The sequence below is a fragment of the Myotis lucifugus genome, unplaced genomic scaffold (genome assembly GCF_000147115.1).
Source record: "Myotis lucifugus unplaced genomic scaffold, Myoluc2.0 scaffold_1609, whole genome shotgun sequence".
Taxonomy (NCBI): domain Eukaryota; kingdom Metazoa; phylum Chordata; class Mammalia; order Chiroptera; family Vespertilionidae; genus Myotis; species Myotis lucifugus.
Window position 1 is genome coordinate 4,291 of NW_005872657.1, and position 25,337 is coordinate 29,627.

The 25,337-nt window shown below is 61.0% G+C and overlaps 2 protein-coding genes across 2 annotated transcripts in view; both read left to right on the plus strand.

Moving 5' to 3' along the window:
- Positions 1–397: 397 nt before the first annotated feature.
- Positions 398–9,154, plus strand: TIMP2 (TIMP metallopeptidase inhibitor 2; the record flags this gene model as incomplete). The annotated part of the gene is made up of 4 exons (XM_014449989.2): positions 398–733; positions 1,018–1,126; positions 5,027–5,151; positions 6,417–9,154. Coding segments are annotated over 4 exons (768 nt in total), but the record flags the coding sequence as incomplete, so codon positions are not given.
- A 5,349-nt stretch (positions 9,155–14,503) lies between these two features.
- USP36 (ubiquitin specific peptidase 36) overlaps positions 14,504–25,337 on the plus strand; it is a 23,056-nt gene continuing 12,222 nt past the window's right edge. The window contains 8 exon segments of the mRNA XM_006107963.3: positions 14,504–14,635; positions 16,476–16,628; positions 18,245–18,501; positions 18,989–19,210; positions 21,265–21,375; positions 21,941–22,043; positions 24,351–24,418; positions 24,823–24,893. Of these exon segments, the coding sequence (XP_006108025.1) occupies positions 16,591–16,628; positions 18,245–18,501; positions 18,989–19,210; positions 21,265–21,375; positions 21,941–22,043; positions 24,351–24,418; positions 24,823–24,893 (870 nt within the window). The 5' untranslated portion in view covers positions 14,504–14,635; positions 16,476–16,590.

The following is a 25,337-nucleotide window of genomic DNA, read 5'->3' on the forward strand; positions in this document are numbered from 1 at the left end:
TGCTACCCAGGAACAAGCCCTCGGTCCTGGTGGCCCGGGCGGGCTGGGTCCTGGCCTGGGCTGGGTCCGTCATGGCCCAGCTCCCACAGAAGAAATAAGAATGGGGTGTGGGCCTGGGCGGGGCCCTGGCACCAGGCTGAGATGTAGAGAGCACTCAGGGGTCCTGGCCCCCCTGTTCTGGGAAAAGCTGGCCTGGCCAGCGGGTCCTGAGGTCTGAGTCCGCCTGGGGTGGGGGTGGGGGTGGGGGGGTGGGGCGGGGGCCGGGGCGGGACGCTTCCGTGGAGCCCCAGTGCTCTGCTCCTTGTTCCCTCTTTCCCTCCCATCTGCCCGAACGCGACACTGACCCCGAGTGACCTGCACGGCGCATGTCGCAGGGCAAAGCTTTGAAAGCCATTAGGACGGTGGGTGGCACCAGCTGATACTCCTGGAAACGAAAAGAGGGAGAGCTCTGCCCGGCGGCTGCGGGCGCCCTGATCCCCGAGCTGTCCGGTGTCGGGGTGCGGCGGGTCCTGGCTTCGCTGCCTCCCTGCTGCCCCTTCCCGTGTGCGTGTGCGTGTGCGTGTGCGTGTGCGTGTGCGTGTGCGTGTGCGTGTGCGTGGGCTCCGCTCACCTCTGCGTCCTGTGCTTTGCAGTGATCAGGGCCAAGGTGGTGAGCGAGAAGGAGGTGGGCTCCGGCAACGACGTCTACGGCAACCCCATCAAGAGGATCCAGTACGAGATCAAGCAGATCAAGGTGAGGGGGGAGGGAGAGGGGGGGCGGTGGAGGGGAGGCGGCCAGAGTGAGGCCAGGTCCCCAGAGACCGGAGACCACGCGGAAGTGCATCCACCGCAGTTCCCCCCCCCTTGCCCGTCTGGAGGTGCGCTGGGCTCCAGCGGTGCAGGAGCAGGAGCGCAGGCTGCCCCTGGACCCGGAAACGCCCGGGAAGCTGATGGGACATGCTGTGGCCCCGCCCCCGGGTTCTCGGAGTTTGCAGCTGCGGCCACTCCGCTGACCCGGGCCCCCCATCATCTTCCCAGATGTTCAAGGGACCTGACAGGGACATCGAGTTCATCTACACGGCCCCGTCCTCCGCCATCTGCGGGGTCTCGCTGGACGTCGGAGGCAAGAAGGAGTATCTCATCGCAGGTGTGTGCACCGCAGGCTGGGCCGAGGGATGGGAGCCCGAGGGAGAGGGAACCTCGTTTTAATCTGTTGATATGAGGGTGCACCGGCATCTCCGTGGTGCCTTGTGGTAAAAGCCACAGAACGTAACTAACCGTAGTCGCCATTCCTAAGCGCAGGTCCCCGGGGGAGGAGGAGGCCTGTGGTCTGTCCGGGGGCCCCTCCCTTCCGCCAGCCCATGCCCAGCCCCTGCCCCTGGTTTCTTTGCTGCTACATCGAGACTTTGGTTCCTGCCCTCGGGGACGATGGGAGGTTCTCCCCTCTTATGGGCCTTTCTGAGCATCTCGCTGCTTTAAGAGCATCCGCTCTCTGTTGGCAGTTTCATTGCGATATAATTCACACCGTTCAGTGCACCCACAGACAGAGTGTGACTCAGTGGCTTTGGTGTTGACAGGGCTGTGCAGCCATCACCCTAGTCCAGAAGAGTTGTACCCCAGCTCTTACCTCCCCACCCCCCTTCTCCACCCCCCTCCGGCTCTCAGCAACCACTGAGCCGCTTCTGACTTGAGATTTCCCTGCTCCAGACTTCTGTGTTATGGGACCATGTACCCCGTGGTCCCTCGCGTCTGGCTCCTATCTCTCAGCATCACGCGTGTTGTAGCGGTGTCAGCCCTCCACGCCTTTCTGTGGCCCAGTCATGCTCCACTGAATGGATACACCCCATCCGCCTCCCCATTCATCATTCCGTGGACACGGGGGTGGTTCCCACCTCGGGGTTATTGTGGAAGTGCTGCTAGAACAGCCGCGCACGCGTTTTTGCGTGGATGTGTGTTTTCATTGCTCTGGGGTGGATACCAGGAGTGGAATCGCGAGACATATGGTGACTGTTTCATCATTCGAGGAACCGCCAGACGGCTCTCCAAGGCAGCCCCACCGGCTTCCCTTCCCGCGCCTGCGATTTTTATAGGGAAAGTGCCATCCAACGGAGAGAGGGGGTGGGGACGGAATCAGGATGCAGAGATCGGAGACCCGACTGCTGCCCCAGAGGCAGGGAGGCGGCGACGCTGCTAGCGCACCCGGCACAGGTGCGGGCGTCCCCAGCGGCCTCCGGGGGCCCGCTCGGCCTGTGCCCGGAACAGCGGGAGGCAGCCTCATCATCGCTTATGTCTCCTTTTCCTACTTCCCTGGATGGGCTCCGTTTTGCAAATTACGACGGCGATTATTTTTATGATCACAAAAATGCGATCTGGAGAGAAGAGAAAGGAGACAGAATCCCCCATGTGCAGGGAACTTGCCGTAGCAAACCAGCGGCTTCTGGTTTGCGGTGTCCTCTCTTTGTGCTGCACCTGAGGACCCACAGGAGGAAGTGGGGGGCCCGGACCTCGGTGCAGGCTCGATCTCCGGCCCTGGTCGGGGCGTAGGCAGGAAGCAACGTCGATGTGACTCTCTCACATGGATGTTCCTCTCTGTCACTCCCCCTGCCTTCCACTGTCTCTAGAAACGAATGGAGCCCTGGCCAGAGCGGCTCAGTTGGTTGAACACAGTCCCATGCACGAGACGTCGCCGGTTCAATTCCTGGTCAGGGCACATGCCCGGGTTGCAGGCTCCATCCCCAGGAGGCAGCTGATCGATGTTTCTCGCTCTCCTTCTCCCTTCCTCTCTCTCTAAAACATCAATAAAAACATTTAAAAAATAGCCCTAACCGGTTTGGCTCAGTGGATAGAGCATCGGCCTGCAGACTGAAGGGTCCCAGGTTCGATTCCGGTCAAGGGCATGTACCTTGGTTGCGGGCACATCCCCAGTAGGGGGTGTGCAGGAGGCAGTTGATCGATGTTTCTCTCTCATCGATATTTCTAACTCTCTATCTCTCTCCCTTCCTCTCTGTAAAAAAATCAATAAAATATATATTTTTAAAAACATTTAAAAAATAAAAATTAATGGAAAAATATCCTTGGGTGAGGATTAACAAAAATAAAAATAGAATGAGAGCCCGAGAGGGACACACCGCCCTCTAGGGGCCGTCTGCCCAAACTGCAGGGCTGCCAGGCACTTGTGAAGGAGGCAGGGCTGGGCTCCTTCCCCTTGGCTCCCAGGGATGTGGGGACCTTGGTCTGGCTTCTGCAGGCCCCACACCTCCCTGTTCTAGGAACCTGTGTGCCCTTTGGCAACCCGACCTCCTCCCCGGGCTCAGCGGCAGCTCCCGGTGAAACCACGGATTCTAGATCTTTCTCTCCTGGAGCCCAGACGGGCTAACCAGACATCCCCGGGGCTCAGCAAGCCACTCCGCCGGCGCTGGCTGCCGCCCTGGGAGTGACCACACGGCCCGGGGCAGCCCGCCCCCTTTGGGGCGGTGACTCACCTTCACGTGTCGAGCTGGACACGCATGTTTGGGGGTTCTCAGACTCGGCCCGGAATTTCCTCCCCCCAGTCCTCTGGAGCCCCACAAGGAAAAATAAACATGCAACCCTCACCGTCAAATTTTAATTAATTCCTGTTTTTCTGTATCCAAGAAGACTGTCCTTTCCTCCGAGGCAGACATACGTAGACTGTTGTAACAGATGCTCGAGCCAGGCATGCCCACGCGAGTCTTTTTTATTTTTTTTAAATATATTTTTATTGATTTCAGAGAGGAAGGGAGAGGGAGAGATAGAAACATCAATGATGAGAGAGAATCATGGGTCGGCTGCCTCCTGCACGCCCCACACTGGGGATCAAGCCCGCAACCCGGGCCTGTGCCCTGACCAGGAATCCAACTGTGACCTCCTGGGTCATAGGCCGACGCGCAACCACTGGGCCACACCAGCCGGGCCCAATCAGATCTGAATTATCTATTCCGAAAGGGCTCTCCTTTTAACGTCCTGAGATGCTGCCCCATGTACCCACGACCTCCGAAGCGCCCGCTGGCCCAGCCACTAGGGCTGTTGAAAAGATGCCATTTGCGTTTCGTACCCTCGCCGGCTTTTGCCCGCTGCCGCTAAGGCTTGAGTTAGTGGTGGAAAGGTCGAAGGGGAAAGCCACCACAAAAGCAGGTAAGCGGCAGATTGCTGGGACCCCCACGGCTTCCCCCGGGGACTCCTATTGCGCAGTTGCTGCGTGCAGGGTGCTGCGGCTAAGAGGTGTAAGGCCCAGCCTTTCGGCGTATGCTTATGACGTGGTGAGGGAGCAAGATGAAAAAGAAAGGCAAGGAACAGGGACAGGGGACATCGACGCCAAGCGAGGATGCAGTAGCCACGCCCGGGCACGGGGGGGCGAGCCGGAGGGAGAGCTCAGCCTGCCGGTGACGGAGGAGCGAGCGGCGGGGCTGGAGGCGCTGCGTGCACCAGTGCGTGCGGGGTGAAGGCCACAGAATCCAGGGATGGGGCTGAGGCACGTGCCCTCGGCCGGTGCTGACCCTTCCTTGAAGCACAGCTCACAGAGAGGGGATGCAGGGTGGAAAAAATACCTGTCTTTTTTTTGAAGTGTCGAAGGCTCCCTGAACCCTTCTCTTGCTAGTTATTAGGATTCAGAATAAGTGCTGGAGTAGTCACCCTGCTGCTGCTGCTTTTTTTTTTTTTTTAATCCTCACCCAAGGATATTTTTTCCATTGATTTTTGGAGGCAGTGGAAGAGGGAAAGACAGAAATATCGATGTGAGAGAAACACATCAATTGGTTGCCTCCTACACCAGCCCTGACCAGGGCCCGGGCCAGGGAGGAGCCTGCAACTGAGGTACGTGCCCTTGACCGGAATCAAACCCGGAACCCTTAAGTCTGAAGCCCAATGCTCTATCCACTGAGCCAAACCGGCTAGGGCACAAGTCTGCCCTTAACACGTGGTGCTGTTAGAACTACACTCCCCCATGCCCGGGCCGCCCCGGATGCAGGCGTGGGCGGAGGAAGCAGGCGGCGTGCCCTGGGCTGAGCTCGGTGGCCCCTTCTCTCCCCAGGAAAGGCCGATGGGAACGGCAAGATGCACATCACCCTCTGTGACTTCATTGTGCCCTGGGACACCTTGAGCACCACCCAGAAGAAGAGCCTGAACCACAGGTACCAGATGGGCTGTGAGTGCAAGGTAAGCCGCCGCCTCCTCCGGGCTTCACCTCCTCCAGGTGGATGCCAGGGTCTCACCCCTGGCTTTCCCAGGCCTCTCTAGGCACAGGTCCCTGACTTAGCACAGCTAGCAACCCGGGCATGATCCCCTGACCGTAATCAAACCCGGGACCCTTCAGTCTGTAGGCCGACGCTCTACCCACTGCGCTACACCAGCCAGGGCGCGTCACTGAGGCTCTTGCAGTCGCAGACGGTGAGCCGTCGCCAGGGCTCCCGCCCCGCAGCCCATCGCAGGAAGCCCCCTGGCACCAGGCGCCCCAAGTCACCCCAGTGAGTGAGCCTCAGTCCGGAGGTGCCGGGCCCAGCACCAGCCCGTCCCGCGGAGGCTGCTGGGAGTGGCCGTGGGGCTGGCGCTGCGTGTAGCCCTCCTGCCCCTCCTCGTCCTGGTAGCTGGCCTCCTGCCCAGCCCTTAGCTCCTTCGGAGCGAGGGTTCCGACCCACAGTCCACGTGTGCTGAGCACACTCTGAGCCCAACACAAAGCCAAAGCCACGTGCCTCCACGTGAAGGTTTCACCCTCTGGACTCGGCTTCCTCAGCCCCCGTGCTGTGTGCTGATGCCCTCGGAGCCCCTGTGCTTGAGAGCGGGTACCGCCCCTTTCATTCCTCCCGCCCATCTTCTTCGGAAGTTCAGACCCTTTGTTGTTGTTGTTAATATATTTTTATTGATCTCAGAGAGGAAGGGAGAGGGAGAGGGAGAGAGAAATATCAATGATGAGAGAGATTCATTGATTGGCTGCCTCCTGCACACCCCGTACTGAGTATCGAGGCCACAACCCGGGCATGTGCCCTGACTGGGAATCCAACCGTGACCTCCTGGTTTATAGTCAGCGCTCAACTACTGGGCCACACCTGCGGGCCCTTTGTTGTTGCCATTACTCACCTACTCCCAGGGGGGCGGGGCTGAGGTAGAGCTGCTTTGCTGGGCTCAGAGAAGGTAGACCAGTCGGCCCAGCGTGGAGGCGGCCTGCAGTGGCTGGGGCTGCAGGGGGGGTGCACGCCTCACCGGCTTCATCTCCCCCTGGGCGGCCGCCTGCCGCTGTGTGGATGGCCTGGCACTCAGGAAAGGCTGCTGACAGCCGCCTCCCCTCCAGCCCCAGCCCCCTGCTGCCCTCCCGCGGTCACTCATTCAACAAACTGCCCTCGGCCGCCTTCGCCAGGCGCCTTGCTGGGTCCTGGAGCCGCCCCTCGGCCCGGGTCCCGACTGAGTCCTCCTCCCTGCCCCCCCAGATCACGCGCTGCCCCATGATCCCCTGCTACATCTCCTCCGTGGACGAGTGCCTGTGGATGGACTGGGTCACCGAGAAGAGCATCAACGGGCACCAGGCCAAGTTCTTCGCCTGCATCAAGAGGAACGACGGCTCCTGCGCCTGGTACCGCGGGGCGGCGCCCCCCAAGCAGGAGTTTCTTGACATCCAGGACCCCTAGAGGCCGCGGCCCCTCGGCCAATGGGAAGCCTCCAAGAGCGTAGACTGGTCCAGCTCCGACATCCCTTCCTGGAAATAGCATGAATAAAACCGTCATCCAAGTGGGTCTAAATAGTGTCATTCTCCCCCGTGTAGCCCCTTACGTACAGCTGTGGTCCTGGAGGGAGAGGCGGGTCCCCCCTGCGCCCCCAGCCTGGGCTCTGTGCGGCCAGCCTCCCTCCCGGCTGCGGGCAGGGGTGGGACCCGGCTTCCCTCCCAGGCCCAGCCTGGCGCTGTCACAGACGCTGAGCGGGCAGCACCTAGGGGTCCCCCTCCCCCCGGCCTGGTCAGGGCAGAGCCTGGATATGTGCATTTTGCAGAAACTTGAGGGTCGTAGCAAGACCGTGTAGCAGGTCTACCAGGTCCCTCCCTCCTGACAGGGGCATGGCCCTCGTTTCTCGCAGCTTCCACACCTCTGGCCCTGGGGTGTCATCCCCACCCCTTGCAAGTCCCCCCGCCCCCAGGCTCCCTGAGCTGACCTCGGGCTCCCACACCAGCGACTCCTGTGTGGGGAGCAGCTTGGTCTGGAAGGAGCCTGATTACTCTTCTGCACCCACAGAATTCCAGGGGGCCTCCCCGGGCCGGGGCCATGTGAGAGTGACAGGTGGGCCATGGCATCTCCCCTGCACTCCTCCAGCCCTTAGGGGGCGTGAGACGCTCTGCCCTGAGGACAGAGGTCGGGGGACACTTGGCTGCCCTTCGCTTATTCTTGAGCTTTTGAGGTCCCTCCAGCCTCCTCCTCCTCCTCCTCCTGGCATCCGTGTCTAGAGGGAGTTGCACGGATTGGCTTTGCGGGGCGTTGCGTGGGGCCAGGGCCAGAGCTAGCTGTGCTGTCTGTGTCACTTCCTGGGGACGGAAAGCTGGGTCCCGCTGGGCCCCCCACCTGTGGAGGTTTAGTATGCCTCCCCCGCCCCCCCCCCAGACTGACAGTGCCGCTGCTGTGCCTGGATTTCTGCGGGGGAAGCCAGCTGAGTGTCTGATGAAGTCCCTAGGGAGGCGCAGGCGGCTTTGGGGAAACTCCTGTCTTTCTGGGCCCCCCGGGCTGTTGCGGCTTTGCGAGGCTCTCGTTTTTCTTAAGATGAGTTCTCAGATCGCAGGCGAACCAAGGTGCAGCGCACCCCCCTCTGCTGATGTCCCTTATATTCCCAAGATGCCTCCATTCAGGAACCTCATTCAGAGGGAGCCGGGGGACCTGTGTGCTCCCTGAGAATGGCTTTCCGATGCCGGCACATGGGGTGGCCACGGGCAGGCCCTGCTCAGCAGAATGAAGAGAATCCTTCTGCTCCTGCTTGTTTTGTAAAGACAACCAGTTCTGAGTTTATCGTGCACGTGAGGCAAACATGCACCCACAGAAGCACAGGGGCACGCACGCGCGCGCACCATGAGGCAGGTCCGCTGGCCCGCGAGCGGTCACCGTCTTCCAAGCCCACTGTTCTGCGGTGCCCCTGTGCCCCTGTCAGACCCCGTCTCCTCAGTGGCACGCGGCCCCGTGGCTGCCCGGGGCCTGGTCGGCATAGACTTGGATGGCTTCCCTTTTGGGCACAGACTAGGAGGTCCAGGCATCGGCCCCGCCCAGGGCGTTGGTACCGTGCAGGGGGGACATCAGTGAGATGTCGGGGTGGACCAGTCCCTGTGATCGCAGTGTGGACCAGAACGCCCGCCCGTTTGCTTCCCGCCCGGTGTCCCCATGTGTAACCCTGACTCCCATTCCTGCTGACTCCGTGTTGGGTTTGTCTCTGACATCGGCTGTGACCATTCCTGTGCTGTGTGTCTATGACCCTCGGTAGGTGGTAGGCGGGCACTTTTTTTTTTTTTCAAGTCTCTGCATCTCGGAAGCATTGGAAGCATTTGGCCCAGAGTGTGAGCGGGGCGTGGCCCTTGCAGGGCGGTGGCTCCCTCGGCGCGCAGCCTGGCTTCTTTGAGTATCGTTGCTATTTCCGCCTCCCATCTTCTCTCTGGTTCAAATTATTACCAAGAAAAGGATCGAAAGGGTGGCCTTCCTGTTTAATCCATGCACATTGGCCTGTGAGCCGTGCCCAGCAGGAAAACACCAAAAAAACAAAAGGAAGGCCGGGGGGCAGCCGACCGACCAAGCGGCTCAGGTACCCTCACGTCGATCTTCGCAGCGTGTACGGGGTCAGAGGCTCCCGCTCGGCGTTGTTCCTTTATGTTATACTCTTCCCTCCGCGTCTTCACGCAGCGACTCACACTATTTAAATAACGTTTACGTGGTAGTTCTCCTCCAGCCTTTGCTTGATGATAATATCGGACTTGCTGCCATAATTTAAAGCTTTGTGGATTTTGTTGGATTTCTTTGTGTGTTTTTTTTAAAAAAAAAACTTTTGGGGGGCAATGTGTGTTTGCTGGGATAGGACCTTCCTGTGCTGGGAACACACGAGAGCCGTGGCAAGTGGACGGGCAGCCCGCGCATGTCTCCGATGCTTTGTATCATTCCTGAGTGAGCGCTCGGCCAATGGACAATAAACAGTATTATCACAGACAGCGTGTCCCTGCGTGTGGTGTGTCTCATGTTCAGAGCCGGGCAGACACCCCCGAGCCGGGCAGACACCCCAGAACCGGGCAGACACCCCAGAGCCGGGCCGACACCCCCGAGCCGGGCAGACACCCCAGAACCAGGTAAACACCCCAGAACCGGGCAGACACCCCAGAACCAGGTAAACACCCCAGAACCGGGCAGACACCCCCGAGCCGGGCAGACACCCCAGAACCGGGCAGACACCCCAGAACCAGGTAGACACCCCAGAACCGGGCAGACACCCCAGAGCCGGGCCGACACCCCCGAGCTGGGCAGACACCCCAGAGCCGGGGCGACACCCCCGAGCCGGGCAGACACCCCAGAGCCGGGCCGACACCCCCGAGCTGGGCAGACACCCCAGAGCCGAGCCGACACCCCCGAGCCGGGCAGACACCCCAGAGCCGGGCCGACACCCCCAAGCTGGGCAGACACCCCAGAACCGGGCAGACACCCCAGAGCCGGGCCAACACCCCCGAGCCGGGCAGACACCCCAGAACCAGGCAAACACCCCAGGCAGGATTTCCTTAAATTGGCAAATGATAGGAGCGGAGGAAGGGGCCTCTTCATTCATTGAGCACAGGCCTTTCTGTTCACACTCTCACACTCACTCACACACACACACACACTCACACACACTCACACACTCACACACACACACACTCACACACACACTCACACACACACACACACACTCGCACACTCGCAGAGCTGTCACGGAGCATTAGATGCCATCCATTTCGTGTCACCGACTGCAGAAACAGTTCAGGTTGTGTTTTCTATCGGTGACGCCGGTGGGGGAAATGGTGCGTGGCAGCATCTGGGAAAAATAAGGCCAAAACCCTCTGTGTCCTCCGTGCCCTGACCTGGCGTCGGCGCCCAGCCTGGCCCGGGGGCTCGGCAAACAGCGCGCCGACCGCTGCTGGCCGCCCCTCCGCTCCTGTGTTCAGGTCACACGTGGCTTCTTAGAAACACTTCTCGTGGTGGGAGCTTCCACAGAACAGACAGGAGTGAGAGCGGGCTTTCCGACGGGGCCCGCGCTCGGCTTCCGACCACGAGCCAAGTTTCCGTGATCTTTGCAAACAATTTGAAAGCCGTCTGCAGGCCCACAGATGGGGGGCCAGATTGTCAGGGAGCCGACCAGACACCATTATTTCCCCTCAGTTTTGCTCATTCTGCGACAGAACAGTGGCTGGGCCAACGGAGGACAGCCTGGCTCTGGGGTCAGAGCATGCAGCAGACCCGGGGGGGTGGGGGGTGGTGATGGTAGGGGACACAGCGGGGCAGGGGGGCAAGAGCCGCCAGGACGGGTCCAAGTACTTTAAAAGTTGGGTGGCCCTGTCTTTTCCCTCCTAATTCCTAATGGATATGTTTACCTGACCTAACTTTTTAAAAAAATCCAGCCGAAACAGTGGGCCCCCAGACACGTGCTTTGCTGGGGTCAGTTTTATTGCGGGCCATTTGCTGTCACCGTGGGTTTTGCGTTAAGAGTTGAAGTCCATGGGCAGGCCCACCTCCAGCCTGGGGTCCGGGCTCAGAGCCGCCCACTGCGCCCCTGCACCTGGTCCCCGCAGCGCCTCGCCCATCTTGCAGTGCGAGGGAGAGGCGGTGCTTTGATCTGGTCACTCACTCAGCTGTGATCGATTGCAGATTTCCCCTCCAAGAACCCAACCGATGGTGGGGGAGCCATTCAGAACCAGGAGCTAATGCTGCACACGCTCGTGCTGTGGCAGCCGGAGAAGTCGTTCCCGGGAGACCACGCGACGGGTCCGACGCCAGCCTCACGGAGAGGGCGCGTGTGAGGAGCATTTGAGGACGGGATCGAAGATGGGGTGCAGAGGCAGGGCTGCTGCTGTCACCCCGAGAAGAAGGAAGCTGGACCTTTTACTTCTAGGCCATTCCTGTCTTGCTTTGCCCCTTCAGGCGGAGCCCGGGGTGGGGGGAGGAGCAGGGGCGACATTCCAACCAGGGGAGCTGGTTAGAGACGCCCCGGGGTTGTGATGGGGCGCTGGTCATGGAGTGCCCTCTGCCCAGCACGTGGCACCCTCCGGGCTCCCAGAGGAAGCAGGTGTGCAGCTCAACAAACAGTGAGGCTTGTGAGCAGCGAATGGGGGAGCCCTTCTGCGATCCAGGTTCCCAGACACCGCCAGCCTGTGAGCAGGCCCGGGGCCCCCTGGGGTGACGCTTTTGCAGGTACAAGCGCTGTCCATTTCCTTTCATGGCCTGTCCCCCAGCTCAGGACACGCCCCGCCAGAACTCCCGTGGACGACCGCTTAGGAAACCACCCAGAAACCAGCAGCTCAGCCAGCTGACGCTGGCCACGCCGGGACTTAGGCTCAGGGCTCCACGTACGTTATCTCGTCCAACATTTGCCAACTCTCATCTTCCTCATGTTTTTATTGATTTCAGAGAGGAAGGGAGAGGGACGGAGAGAGAGATACATCAATGATGAGAGAGAATCATGGATCGGCTGCCTCCTGCACGCCCCACACTGGGGATCGAGCCTACAACCCAGGCATGTGCCCTGACGGGAAATCGAACCCTGACCTCCTGGTTCATAGGTCGATGCTCAACGCCTGAGCCACGCCAGCTGGGCGACCAGTCTTCTTTAGGGCTAGCATTTTTGGCTCAATAAAACCTTTCTTAAGAGTTTCACCCTGGAAGTTCAAAGTTTTGTTTAACAGAAGCAATTCCCTGAGAAGCCAGCGAGGGCCCACAGGAAGCTGTCAGCACCTCTGGGTGGCGGGGCCACGGTGGGAGCCCAGGGCGTGCACACGTGGGAGGCGGGGGCTCTGGATGGAGCCAGAGCCACAGCCAGAAACTCCACTCAAAACAGAGCAGGAGGGATGGCTCTGCCTCTCCTTCCCTGCGCCCTCTGGTCTTGCAAGAGTCGCCAAGTGGCCAGGCTCCCCCCTCCACTCCCACCCCCACCCCCAAAACAGTTCCCAGGGCAGCCTGGGAGGATTTGGTGTGAGTGCCAACACAGCAGCCCAAGTGGGCGACAGGGCAGAAACGGAGAGGCAGCCTAGGGGAGGGAGGGAGCGGGCGGTTTCCGGGCATGGTGACTGTGAGGGGCCCCTGGGGCCTCCAGGGGAGTTGTCCAGGAGGCTCTGTCTGGACCCACGATCCCAAAGAGGGGGAGAGAGGGCTGCCTCTGCACAGCGGGAGTCTGCCAGCCCGCAGCCCTGCAGAGGCAGGAGCAATGGATGTGCTCACACGGTCAGTGCTCCTGTTACTTACAAGAAACACTCAAATTCATTTCCAAATCGGTTGCTTCGGGTTATGTCTACAAGCTCCCCATTCCCTCCAGCATCTAGTCTTTATTCCAGCTCTTCTGGGGGGCGTGAAATGTGCCTCCCAGTGGTCGGTGGTCGTCGCTTGCATTGTTCAGCTGACCTCTGAGGTCGAGCACCCTCGGAAGGGGTTTTATGTGAGTCCCGTGAACATACCTCCAGAAGGTTCCACTCCGAAGGCCTCAGGAGGGAAGGTGAAGGGGGAGCAGAGCTGGAGTGTGGGTGGCCCCAGGCTCCTCCCGGCATCCAGGGCTCAGATTACATTCCCAAGCAGTGAGCAGGACGCAGGCTATTTCTTTGTCATCTCATAAGGATTTCTGGGTTACCTAAAGGTGTGAACTTGGAGAGCCTAACCAATACCTGGGTTTCGACCCTCGGGGCCTCCCCGCTTGCTTGCTGGGAGCCCGCACACACGCAGGCTTTTCCGTCTGTAAGACGGGAACCATATCTTTTTGTGGGTTGCCCTGAGGATTAAAGCAGACAATGTTGGCCAAGTGGCCAGCTCAGCAATGGAAGTAAATGTCGTTGGTTTTGTTATTGGAAGGATTAAAGAGAAGCTGGCGAACATCTTTATTTCAGACTAGAGGCCCAGTACACAAAATTCATGCACAGGTAGGGCCCCTAGAGGCTGCTGGCCGCACGTCATAGCGAGCTGTTGGTCTCGAGCTCCGGACAGTCGAACCCCTGCCCTAGGGGACAATTTGCATATTAACCTTTTGTTATATAGGATAAGGAAACTGAGGCTCAGAGTTAGTTAAGAGAAGTGTCCCCAAACCCCCGCTAATTAGAGACAGAGCTGGAATAAAGTCTCCTCATTCCCCTGCCAGTTGCCCCTGCCCGCACCTGGCCCCCTTGTAATCACTCACATATACTGTATCAGGCCCGGCATAGTGAGAACTGTTTTTGAATCATTCTTAGGGCACAGAGCAGACTCGCGCGGGGACCAATCTCAATCTGCAGCTTGGTAGAGGATTCTCAGGTAAGGAATAGGCTCCTAAGGTTTTGTTTTTCATTTGCTTTAAAAAACAAACAACTCAGCAAGCCCACGTGTTAACTACGGGGTGAACTTGTTCCAGTTACACCCCACTTCCCTGCCGTGGAACTGGAAGGGGGGCCTGAGACAAGACACAGCAGATAGGGCTGCGTGCGCAGGTTTTGCCTTTTGGGAAAACCTTTTATTCGCATCCTTTGCCGAATGTGAGAACACCACCAGAGGTCAGGCTAGGAACGGCTTCTCCACCAGCCGGAGGCCACGAAGCTGCTTCAAGGGAAAGGGATGATAATAAATAAATAAACAAATAAATAAAATAATAAATAAACAATAAATAAATAAATAAAGCAGCCTGGTGGTGTGGCTCGGCGGTTGACCCATGAACCCAGCGGTCTCGGGTTCAATTCCCTGACATGCCCGGGTTTTGGGCTCCATCCCCAGTAGGGGGCGCCTCCCTCATCGCCGTTTCTATCTCTTCATCCCTCTCCCTTCCTCTCTAAAAATGTAAAGCATATATTTAAAAAAATATTGCAAAAGCAGTGCATATTTGCAAACATTCCACCAAAGCCTTGACGTAGTCTTCACGGGATGATGCTTTTGGAGGGAGGGGTCGGGGAGTTGCGCAGGGCTAGCCCCCGGCCTCCCCCCCCACTTTCCTGGGCCGGCTGCCGGGACCGCCGGCCTCCGCCTGGGTCACTAGAGGCCCCGAGGGTGAGACCCGGCCTCCGCATGTTGCGTAACAGCAGGTGGGAAGGGGCGCGGCCAGCACGCAGCGCCAGGTGTGCTCGCCGCCCGCTGGGGACCCGGAAGTGGGCCCCTCACGTGCTCTGCGGGAACTCGGCGAGCGCGGGCCAAGGGGGCGGGGCGCCTTCGCTCGGCGTGCTTGCGTCATTGCGTAGGCTGGCGGGGCCGCGGATGGGGAGGTGACGTTTCCGGTGCATAAGGGGGCTGTGGGCGGGCTCAGGGAGCGGGGCCGAGGCCAGCCCCTCCTCTTAAAGCCGCCCGGGTATTTCCGTCTTCCGCCGCACTGGCCGCGGGCCGCGGCGCCTTTAAGTGTCGCGGTGACACGTGTGTGCAGCGCCGAGGGCCCGGATGGTGAGCGTGCGGGGCCCGGGCCGAGCAGACGCCTGCGCTGGGGCTGCTGCAGCGGGCGGGCCGCGGGCCGGGTGAGTTGGGCCGAGTTTGGTCGGCGCGTGGGCCGGGGCAAGGCTGCTGTCCGGCCGGGGCGGGGAAGGCCTCCGCCGGGCCTGCTGCGCGGGAAGCTGCGGCCCGACACGGGCGCGCCCGGGGACCCTGCGGGGAAACAGGGGCGCGTGTCCGAGGGTCCACGGGGCGGACTGGGCTCTGCGGGGAAACGGGGGCGCGTGTCTGTGATGGCTCCGGGTCCACCGGGAGGCCCGGGCTGCGTGGTGGGAGAGGGGCTCGGGGCCCGCGGGGAGGCCCTGGGGCCCGTTGCTGTCCCCGGGAACCCGGCCGGAGAGCAGCCCGAGGAGCCGGGCGGGGAGGCGCGGCCTGTGCCCGCGCTGGGCCCCGTGTCGCGCCGGGAGCGTCCTTCCCGTGGGCCTGGCCGGGCCTGGGTGCTCGGTCAGGTCGGGAGGAGCGGGTCGTGTTTGCTTTCCTCGCGGCAAGCGCGTTGGGAACCCCCCGCCCCCAGGTGGTCCTTGCGGTCCTGGGTGTGGGTGTCAAGCGCCGTGGCCTCGGCCGGTGCTGTCGGGTCCCCCGGGTCGGAGGAGCTAGCGTGGCACCTGAGCAGGACTTCCTGTGCGGGTGCGGGTGCGGGGGGGGGCCTCTCGGAGAGGCGCTCAGCTCCCGGGGGCGGTGCTGGCTGGGCAGGGAGCCCGGAGGCCCCGCGCTGCCCCCCGCTCCTCCCGCCAGCGCGCGGGTGACTGGGTCGGGGTGGTGTCGGGAGCGGAGGGGTGCCCGTTGGCGGGGCTGCGCTGAGCGCTCTCCGAGGTAGAGGCACCGGGAGGAGGGTCCCTCCCGGGCGGGAACCGTGGCCTGGCGGGGATGCTGGCCTCGCAGGCCCGTGCTCTGCGGCCCCGCACCTCCAGGGAAGTCATCTCGAGGTGCCGCTTCCTGTGTGTGTGTGTGGGGGGGCGGAGACAGAGAGGCCGGCCTCGCTGTCAGCACTTAACTCCACGTGGAGGAGTGGGCTCGGGGCAGGTGCTGTGTCGGGTCCTCATCACCCATTCAGTTGGGTTCACTCTCCCAAGCTGGACCCGCGGCGGCCCAGGACCAGGGCTCACCTGCCCCCAAGCTCACCTGTCCCCAGGCTCACCTGCCCCCAAGCTCACCTGTTCGCGTGCGGGGTGAGTGGGCTGCCGCCTGGACACTGTAGGGAGTTTCTGTCTTGTGTCCATAGCCCTTCTTCGCGGGGAGGAGACGGGCTGTGTCTGGAATTGGCTGTTCAGTCCTGCGAGGGCGGGAGCGGGGTCACGGGGCAGTGACGGGTGGGGCTGCGTAGTGATAGTTGTTGACGCTGAATAAGGGGGTGAGGGGGACCCCGTGCTGTTCTCCCCAGTGTGCGTCTGAGCATTTTCACACTGAAATGCTGGAAAGCACCTCAGTGTTAGGTCATCATAGCGATTCTGGGTGGTAATTAAAGGGGGAAATGCACACCAAGCAAAGGGAGAATTTGTCAATTCTTACTGCTCCTTCAACTTATTTATTTATTTACTTATTTTTAATTTTGCTGGTTCACGCCGTAGGAGAGCGGAGAGCATTCCCTGTTTGTTACCTCTTCCTCTTCGGAATGCGGTTATTGGGGCTGACGGGTCGGGGGTGCTGACTGGCAAATGTGGGAGGTTTTGTTCACGAGTCCGTCACTGACGTGGAAGTTTAAATAGCTGTTTTCATCCCGTGCCCCGCGAGTGGCTCAGTCCCCCGACTCTTCCTGACTCTTCCCAGGTCCACGCTGTTCCCGGCAGGTGCCCGCCTTCCTGCTCCACACTTGGAGGGGCTGGGGAGACGGGGAGACACCGCTCACGGCTGCTGTTTATCCCACAGGTTCTGGCACCGGTTCTGGACGTCAGCTTTGGTGGTTTAACGGGCTGAGCTCGAGGAGCACATGCATTGGAGGGTCCGGCCCCACACCCGCCCCGTCCGGCCCGGAGCCTGACCCATGCTGCAGCAGGGCGCACCCAGGCTCCCCCGTCCCAGGTAAGCGCGTGTCCCTGCGCCTTTCATCCCTTCCCGCGTGGGACCCTTCAGGGTGAGGGCTCTCAGAGGATCCCCCCTCCCCCCAAAGGATGCTTTTATTTCCTCAAAGAACAAGCACTTTCTTTTTTAAAGATACATTCTACAATTCTGTACTTTACAGACATTTTAATGGACAAACAGACATGGTCCATGTGTGAAGTTAGATGCTTCGTGGCCATAAACGTGACCGTCTCTCTTTAGAGCCTGGGTCTGGGTGCTCCTGACGTAGTCGCTGCTGCTGTGGTGGGAGGGCCGAGGGGGTTGCCACTGTTCTGATGGGAACCTATTTTCCTAACGGGGCCTGGAATAGCTGAGCTTTGGCTGTGGGGTGTGGAAGAGAAGCTGGCAGAGGTGATGGGCTGCCTGTCTGTTAGTTTCTGTGGCCGCCCCACCAGCCCCCTCCCTCTAGCCGGCGCTCAGCCCTTATCCAGTGCTTGTTGGCCGTTGATTTCACACCCCCTGTGGTGTATTTTCATCGCTGTCTTATAAAGACTAGGGGCCTGTGGGAGTCACAGTGACGGTCCCTGGAGTTTAAAGTGGAAAAGGACAGCCAGGCCTGCCCATTCCAGAGCCCGGGGCCCGCTGCCTTTGCTTGCATTGGGCACCTCATGTTTACCATCTAGTCCCGTCACCGCCCTTTATGCAGGTGATCTGTCCAATATGCAGTCACGGGTGCAATTTCAAGTGTTACACGAGCCACGTTAAAAAATAAGCAGCAGCCTGGCTGGCATGGCTCAGTGGTTGAGCATCGACCTATGAACCAGGAGTCATGGTTTGATTCTCCGTCAGGGCACATGCCCAGGTTGCAGGCTCGATTCCCAGAATGGGGCGTGCAGGAGGCAGCTGATCAATGATTCTCTCTCATCATTGTTATTTCTCTCTCTCTCTCTTCTCCCTTCCTCTCTGAAATCACTAAAAATATATTTTAAAAGAAGAAGAAGCTGAAATTAAGCTTCATGGTCTATTTTATTTAACCAAATATATGTCAAATATCATTTCAGCATATAAGCAATCTAAAGACTATTGGAATGTTTTACTTTCTCATACTAAGTCCTCGAAATCTGGTGTGTGTCACTCACTGCACGGTTTGAAGCGGCCTCTTTCCACGTGGTCAGTGGCCACGTGTGGCTGTGGCTTCGATTTGGAGAGCATGGGTCTGGGCAGACAAGCACGCTCTTCGACTTGCCTCACTGGCCCCCGTGTTACGTGGACGTGGGTGTGTAACCAGAGTGTCCCGTGAGAACTGGAGTTTCCCTAGCTCGGAGCACACGTTAGGACCCCCGGGTGCCTTTGGACGGAACGTGCACGAAGCCCCCACTCCCTGAGGGAGAGAGGCACGCCCGAGGGGGCCCTGGCCTCCCGGTGCCGCCCTGTCTGTCCAGCGCTCTCTGCAGAGGCACCTTGTCTCTTTGAGGAGCAGCGTGGACCCTCTGTGTTCGGGTGGTTCCGTGGTTTACGCTTCCCCCGTAGGGTTGGCAGCCGCTCAGAGGAGCGCTCCCGGTGACAGAGGGCTCTTCAGAGTCGGACTCTGTTCCGGGCACCTGGCTACCGGGCCCTGTGCTCTTCTCGCCCCGCAGTGACGCCATGCCCATCGTCGACAAGCTGAAGGAAGCCCTGAAACCCGGCCGCAAGGACTCGGCCGACGATGGCGAGCTGGGGAGGCTGCTGGCCGCCTCTGCCAAGAAGGTCCTGCTGCAGAAGATCGAGTTCGAGCCGGCCAGCCGCAGCTTCTCCTACCAGCTGCAGTCCCTGCGGAGCAAATACGTGCTGCTGAACCCCAGGCCGGAGGGCACCGCTCGCCCCCGCGGGGATGAGCCACCCGCCAGGAGACAGGGTACAGACGCCTGGCAGGCGGGCAGAGGGCCTCGCTGGGTGGTCACCAAGTGGGTGGGCGAAGCGTTGACCAATTGGTAGGAACCAGAGCAGATTGGTCAGAGTTGTGAGTTTCTGTGGGGTCCATGGGTCTTGGTTGCAGAGGTAGTGACCCGGGGCCGGACAGACAGAGACCGTGTCCTTAGCTTTCCCGGGGATGTGTGTTTCACAGCCCTGGGCTTGGAAAGAAGCTGCAGGGGGCCGGGCTCGGCTCCTCCGGCTCGTCATTCCCTGCATCTCGCCCTGTCGCCATGGGAGGCCTTGAATTCCTGGCCTACGCCCTCGGGAAGGTCCTGGCGGCTGGGCTTCCTCCTGGGCTGATGGAGCTTCCAGTAAACGGGACACCAGTTCCCTTCGCTGCCGTGCTGGGACAGGTGCCTGCTAAGTGCACATCACCGATTCCTTTCTGCGCCTAGAAGTGTGCCATCCTCTCTCCCTGTCCGTCCCAGGCTGCGAGCGCGTGTACGAGAGCGGAGGCGACGGAGTCCCCGCCCCGCAGAAGGTGCTCTTCCCCGTGGAGCGGCTGTCTCTGAAGTGGGAGCGCGTCTACCGCGTGGGCGCCGGGCTCCACAACCTGGGCAACACGTGCTTCCTGAACTCCACCGTGCAGTGCCTGACCTACACGCCGCCGCTGGCCAATTACCTGCTCTCCCGGGAGCACGCGCGCAGCTGTGAGTGCCCGTGGTGGGGCTGGGGTGGGCTAATTAGACCCGTGTGCTGGTGGCGCCACCGTGCAGCCTGGATCACACTTAGGGGTGACGTTTCATGACACCTAGTAACCGATAAAACCCAACCTCAGGGGTGCCCCCTGTGGGACAGGCCATGAAAACGTACTGCTCAGGAGGAGTAACGGTCTCCAAACTTCTCTGAGCGTATTTCCTACAAGGAAAGGGGTTTTTCAAAGATGTGTCCAATGACAGGGTGGGCAGAAGGAGGTTCATAGTGGGTCATATGGAAAATAGTGCAATCTGTATATATAAAAGCCTAAGCGACCGCCGACTGGCCAGTAGCTATGATGTGCAGTGACCACCAGGGGGCAGACGCTCAATGCAGGAGGGGAAACCACAGACATGGAAACATGGCACAGACTGATGAATCTCAGAGGGAAGAGGGGAGGGGGGAAGAGATTAACCAAAGATCTTATATGCACACTGGAGACCTAGTGCATGCATTTGTGCACCGGTAGAGTCTCTCGGTCTGGCCTGCGGGGATTGGGCCCAAACTGGCTCTCTGCCTTGTGGAGGACAACGGTGCAGGTGGGAACCGAACCCACACCCTAAGTCTGTGCCCTGACCGGGAACCGAACCCACAGCCTAAGTCTGTGCCCTGACCGGGAACCGAACCCACAGCCTTGTGTTGTATGGGACAGCGCTCCAGCTGACTCAGCCACCCAGCTGAGGCCGTGGTGGCGTTGCTGTGTGTACGGCGAACAGGCTGCGTGCTGCTCAGTGTTGATTCCGAGGGGGCCTGGGCCGCTGGTGTCTGGGTGCTGGCGGGGAGAGGGAGAGGGGGAGTGGAACCTGCTTGGAGAGGTCTCCGTGCTGCGGGACATGCTCGCCCTTGGAGACACGGTCGCACACCAGGATACGGGCACGGGGCCGTTGGGGCAGCATCGCCGTGGCAGCGGGAGGGAGGGGAGGGGAGCGTCCCCTAGCGGGGGCTGTGTAATGGACTGTGCTCCGTCCGCTCGTGTGCGAAGGCTGAGCGCAGGCTGCGGGTTTGAACAGCAGGCTGTGGTTACACGCACCGTGTGGGGTGGATGCAAAGGAAGCTTGATCCGCGGCTGCAGCGCCGCTGACGGGTGCGCAGTCTGTTCCCACCCCGCGGTGTTCAGATGGCGATGGCCTGGCTCGGCCGCGGGCTCTGATGAGGAGCGGGAGGGGTTGGGCACTGGGAGGGGGCAGGCTCACTAGTGCGTCCCTTCGGAAACCTGAAATGAGCCGGGTGGTGGGACAGTCTTGTGCTTCTCTTTCTAGGTCAGTGTCTCATAACTTTAAATAAAGGCAAATCGTACCACTGTCTGGCCTCGTGCCTGGGGAGGAGCAGACAGTATCTGGTGGACTCGGCCTGGGGGTCGGCTGCTGCCAGCACTCGGGCACGTGTCTGCCACCTGGTGGTCTGGCACCATGTACCAGGCTGGGTGGCCCACAGACGGGACTTGTTGACCACACGGGGCCTCACATAGGTTTCCCGAGTCCTGACACGGGAGCGGGCACCTCCTGGGGGCAGCGGGCAGGCTGGGGGCAGGAGCCCTAGTGTTCTGGCTGGTGGCCCTGTGACACAGCTGGAGTCAGAGAAACAGTGAAACAGTGCCCTACACTCCGCCTTGGGCATCAGGCCTGATCTCTGTGTAAGCAAATGTACTGAAGGAGCAGGAGGACCTACAGGGGTCCCCACACGACCCCCGTCACGGGGAGAGGAGCACAGCTGCGGGGAGTCATGGTCCTGAGGCAGGTGGGCACGGCCCCTGCATGTATGTGTGTGTGCGGGGGGTCATGGCCCTGAGGCATGGAGGGAGTCTGGGCACGGCCCCCGCATGTATGTGTGTGGGGTGGGGGGTCGTGGCCCTGAGGCGTGGGGGAACCTGGTCATGGCCCCTGCATGTATGTGTGTGTGCGGGGGGGGTCATGGCCCTGAGGCGTAGGGGGAGTCTGGGCACGGCCCCTGCATGTATGTGTGCGTGTGTGTGTGGTGGGGGGAGCCTCACCTCAGGCCTCGCCCGCAGGTCCGCAGGGCAGCTTCTGCATGCTGTGCGTCATGCAGAACCACCTCGTGCAGGCCTTCGCCAACAGCGGCAACGCCATCAAGCCCGTGTCCTTCATCCGGGACCTGAGAAGTAAGTGGGTCCCAGCCTCCCGCCTGCGGGCTCCACAGCGGCTGCTGGGTGTGGAGGGGACGGGGCGTCCCGAGACTCAGGGCCAGTGACTGGGTGTGGAGGGCTGGCAGCGCACACTGACGGGCAGTGGGCTCTGGACGGCTGTGGTCGGGGTCTGGGGACGGTGTCACAGTGGGGGCAGGTGAGCGGGCGACGGAGATGGGGTGAGTGAGGCCAAGTCCCATGGCCTCCCGCCGGGCGGGACAGGGAGCTGGTGCTGGAAGCCAGGTGGGTGGAAGCATAACGAATCCCCCGGTGCTGCATCGGCTTGGGAACGCGGGGTCGAGGGGGTTTATGGTCGGTGTGGGCACCCCGAGCCCCCACTCCTGTCCAGTGGGGAGGGTTTGGCCTGGAAAGTTGGGCCATGAGGGGGTGTCACATGTGCATGGCTCGCTTCCTCGCTGCCCTTGCAAAGGTCTGCCGTGGACCGGTCACGGGGAGGTGGGCACGCACGTGGGGCGTTGAAGAAGCAGGGGCTCCCCTCCCGTCTGACGGTGCTCCTCCCTCCTCCCTCCTCCCTCCCCAGAGATCGCCCGGCACTTCCGCTTCGGGAACCAGGAGGACGCACATGAGTTCCTGCGGTACACCATCGACGCCATGCAGAAGGCCTGCCTGAGCGGCTACGCCAAGTACGTGCTGCCCTCCCCACCTTTCCTCACTGGGGGCGGCCAGGCCTCACTTCCACCCCATTCCCTCTGCGCTATGGCGTCAGGTCCAGACCTGCTGACCTCAGGCTGCACGTGCTCCCTGGGAAAGGCCTCTGTGCTCCCCCTGCCCAGGTGCCGTGGCCGGTGCTCAGAGCCCAGGAGAGGGTGTGTGAGTGCTGAGTGGGGAGCCCAGGACGCAGCTCCCAGGAGCCTCCCACCTGCTCCCCTCCACCCCCGGGCTTGGCCTGGAGGAATGCGGCTGGGCCGCGAGGCCACAGCGGCAGGCGGTGCTGTGCGGGTGGGCGCAGCATGTCAGTGCACTGGGCCCCAGCCCTGCCCACGCGGAGCTCTCAGGACCATGACTGACCCTGACCCTGACCCTGACCCTGGGCCAGGCGGATGAGGCAGGCTCCGGAGGCGGGAGAGTTGGGGGCTGGGCTGGGGGTAGGACGCATGAGTTTGGGTTTGGGCTGAGGTGGGGTGGGTCCAGGTTTACGGTCTGGGCAACCTCCAGGGGCACTGGCAGCTCAGCCTCCGTGTCTGACACGAGTCTTTCCCACGTCCTTCCTGAGCTCAGTGAACTCCCTTTTATTTGAGTTGGAAAGTCTCCTACTCGGGGTGTTCGCCCCCCAGAGGCTCTCACGCGGCCGGGAGTGCGGGTTGCGCCTCTCTGCTCTGTGCTTGTTTCTGGGCTAGTTTTCCTCGAGGGCAGGTTTGCTTCTGGTTCACTGTTTTCTGCTTGACCCGCATTTGCTTGGGTGGAAGCGGTCGGTTTTCATCTGTCCCCGGAACTGGGCGACTCGCACGGCTTTCACCCGGCGCCCCCTCCTGCCGGCCCGGGGAGTGCACTCCGTGGTGGAGGCCGAGGGCTGGGTGCTGTGGTGCTGCCGTGGGTTTTCAGGCCCCGAGTTTCTCCTTAGCTTCTCTGGCCCTTCACCGCCCGGTTCCCCAGGGAGCCCGCTGCCTTGGCCTCTGGCTGAGAATCACCGTGTTCGGGGGCTGCCTCCCCACTGTGCCTTGGTACCCCGAGTCTGAGAGCTGCGTACTTGTGGGTTTTCTGTGACTTGGGCCACGCCTGGTTCCCCGCCTCTCCGTCACTTGTGTTTCTGGACCACGCGTGACCTGCACCGAGGCGGGGCGGCGTCATGCCGGCGGCTGGCATCTCTTCCGTTTCCTGCTTATGGGTCATCTGGCGTTTGAGGCTGTCGGGCCGAACGGAGAGGGTCCTGTGGTTCCCTTCGCTCCGTCCCAGCCCCTTTGGGTGACTTGGGCGCTGCTGTCACGTGGAGGGAGGTTTGCTCTCCTGGCTGCCGTGGAGTTCGGTGTCCCCTCTGTGGATGGTGGTGGTGAGAGGAGGTGGTGCCGTTCACTTTTCATTTCCTGACTTTGCAAAGTAAGGGTTTGGTGACTCTTGGTCCCCATGTGTCTTGGAGTATTTTCCCCCCTGAGCTCCTGGGGTCCGGGTGGCCCCGCTGACAACAGTCACATAGACTGGACAGCAGGCTGCGCCGGGGCCTTCTCGTGTGTGTGTGTGTGTGTGTGTGTGTGTGTGTGCACGTGTGCAGAGTCCTCCGGGCCGCTACATGTGGTGAGGAGCCCTGGCGGGGAGTCGGGTGTCTGGGGAGATGGGGCAGGTGCCGTGGAGGGGACGCTGTCCTGGGAGGGAGTGGGCGCGCTGGGTGTTCCCTGTGGAGTTTTCATCTTCTTAAAGACTAAGGGCCGATGAGACTAGTGTCCTGGCGGTCTCAGTGGCTCTGAGGAATGAGTCAGGCAGGTGCAGGGGCTGCGGGTGAAAACCCAGAGCAGAGGCTGGATATGGTGTTGCTTCGAGAGTCTTCCTCACTGAGCGCTCAGGCGCTGTGCTCTGCGTCCTGTAGTTAGTAAACGGGCTGGGGGGCTTGAGCACAGGCTTGCCCCGACCCGAGCCCCTGCCTGGGACCCCTGCTGTCCTGCGGAAAGGACCCACCCGGTGGCCTCTGTCCCCGGTCGGAGGCTGGCGCCTGCCCAGCCAGTGGCAAGTGAGGTGACCGTGCAGGACTGATCAGGACCTGAGCGGGGGGCTGGGCGCGAGGTCGCCCACTGAGAGCAACCGGAGGCTTGCGGGGCGGGTGTGGGGAGCGGGCCGGGGTCCTGCCGACACTCCCGCTGGGTATGCCAGACTCCGGTTGTGGGGGAACGTCCTGGGGTGTGCAGTGGGCGGGGTGCACAGTGGGCGGGGCGCTGGGTGGCGTGCCAGCGCTGCTTTGCTGCTTCCTGGCATCCTCTTGACGGCTGTGGCCTCTTTCACAGGTTGGACCGTCAAACGCAGGCCACCACTTTGGTCCACCAGATTTTTGGAGGCTGCCTCAGGTCACGTGGTAAGCGGAAGCTCTTCTCTCCCCCTTCCCGTCAGGACTGAGGAGGAACCGGGCGGTGCTGAGAGCTAGCGCCAGGCTGGGCTCTTTCCTAGGCGGGACCCGAGGCCCGGGCCTGGGCACAGACGCCCTGTGCCCGTGCTGTGCCTGACGGGCACCCTGTTCTGGGAGGAAGTGCGAGCGAGCCGTCAAGCACGTGTGCAGTGAGGGCAGCAGTTCTTCCCGTGACCCCTAGCTCCTCGGGGCAGCGTGGGGCCTGATGTACGTTGTCTTATGGACCCTGGGGCCCATGAGCTCTCTCTCCGGATGCTGAGGTCTCGAGGGGTTTGCTGAGGGGACCTCGTGGCTCTAGGGCTCGGACACCTAGTGGGGTAGCTGCCCCACCACCGCCCTCTGCTCTGTTGCAGTGAAGTGCTCGGTGTGCAAGAGCGTGTCGGACACCTACGACCCCTACCTGGACGTGGCGCTGGAGATCCGGGTACACCCCCCACCCCCATCCCCACCCCCAGTCTATACAGCTCATGGTTGAGGACAATGCTCAGGTCAACAGATTGTTAAGGCTGTTGTTGAATACGTTAACATCACCTTCCAAATTTACACTAGAACCTAAACTACCCAAATCAACCTCCGTCTGCGAGGTATTTATGTGTGTGTTGTTATGAGTATGGGATGGCAAGCAGACGCTATGGGAGGCTGAGTGAGATGATAAACATTCATTCAGCTGCCTCCTGCATGCCCCCTTGGAGTTATTTTTTTGAACCTAGTGTGCTCTCATGTACTGAGACATAGTATGTGTCAGTGCTGTGGCAGAGTCTCCCTTTCCCGATACACGTAATGGGTGAAGCAGGGCCACGAATTAATAATTTTGTCTCTTGGATAAGCTCAAGTCTCCCATCTGAGAGCTTTCCTGCAGCTTCCCTCC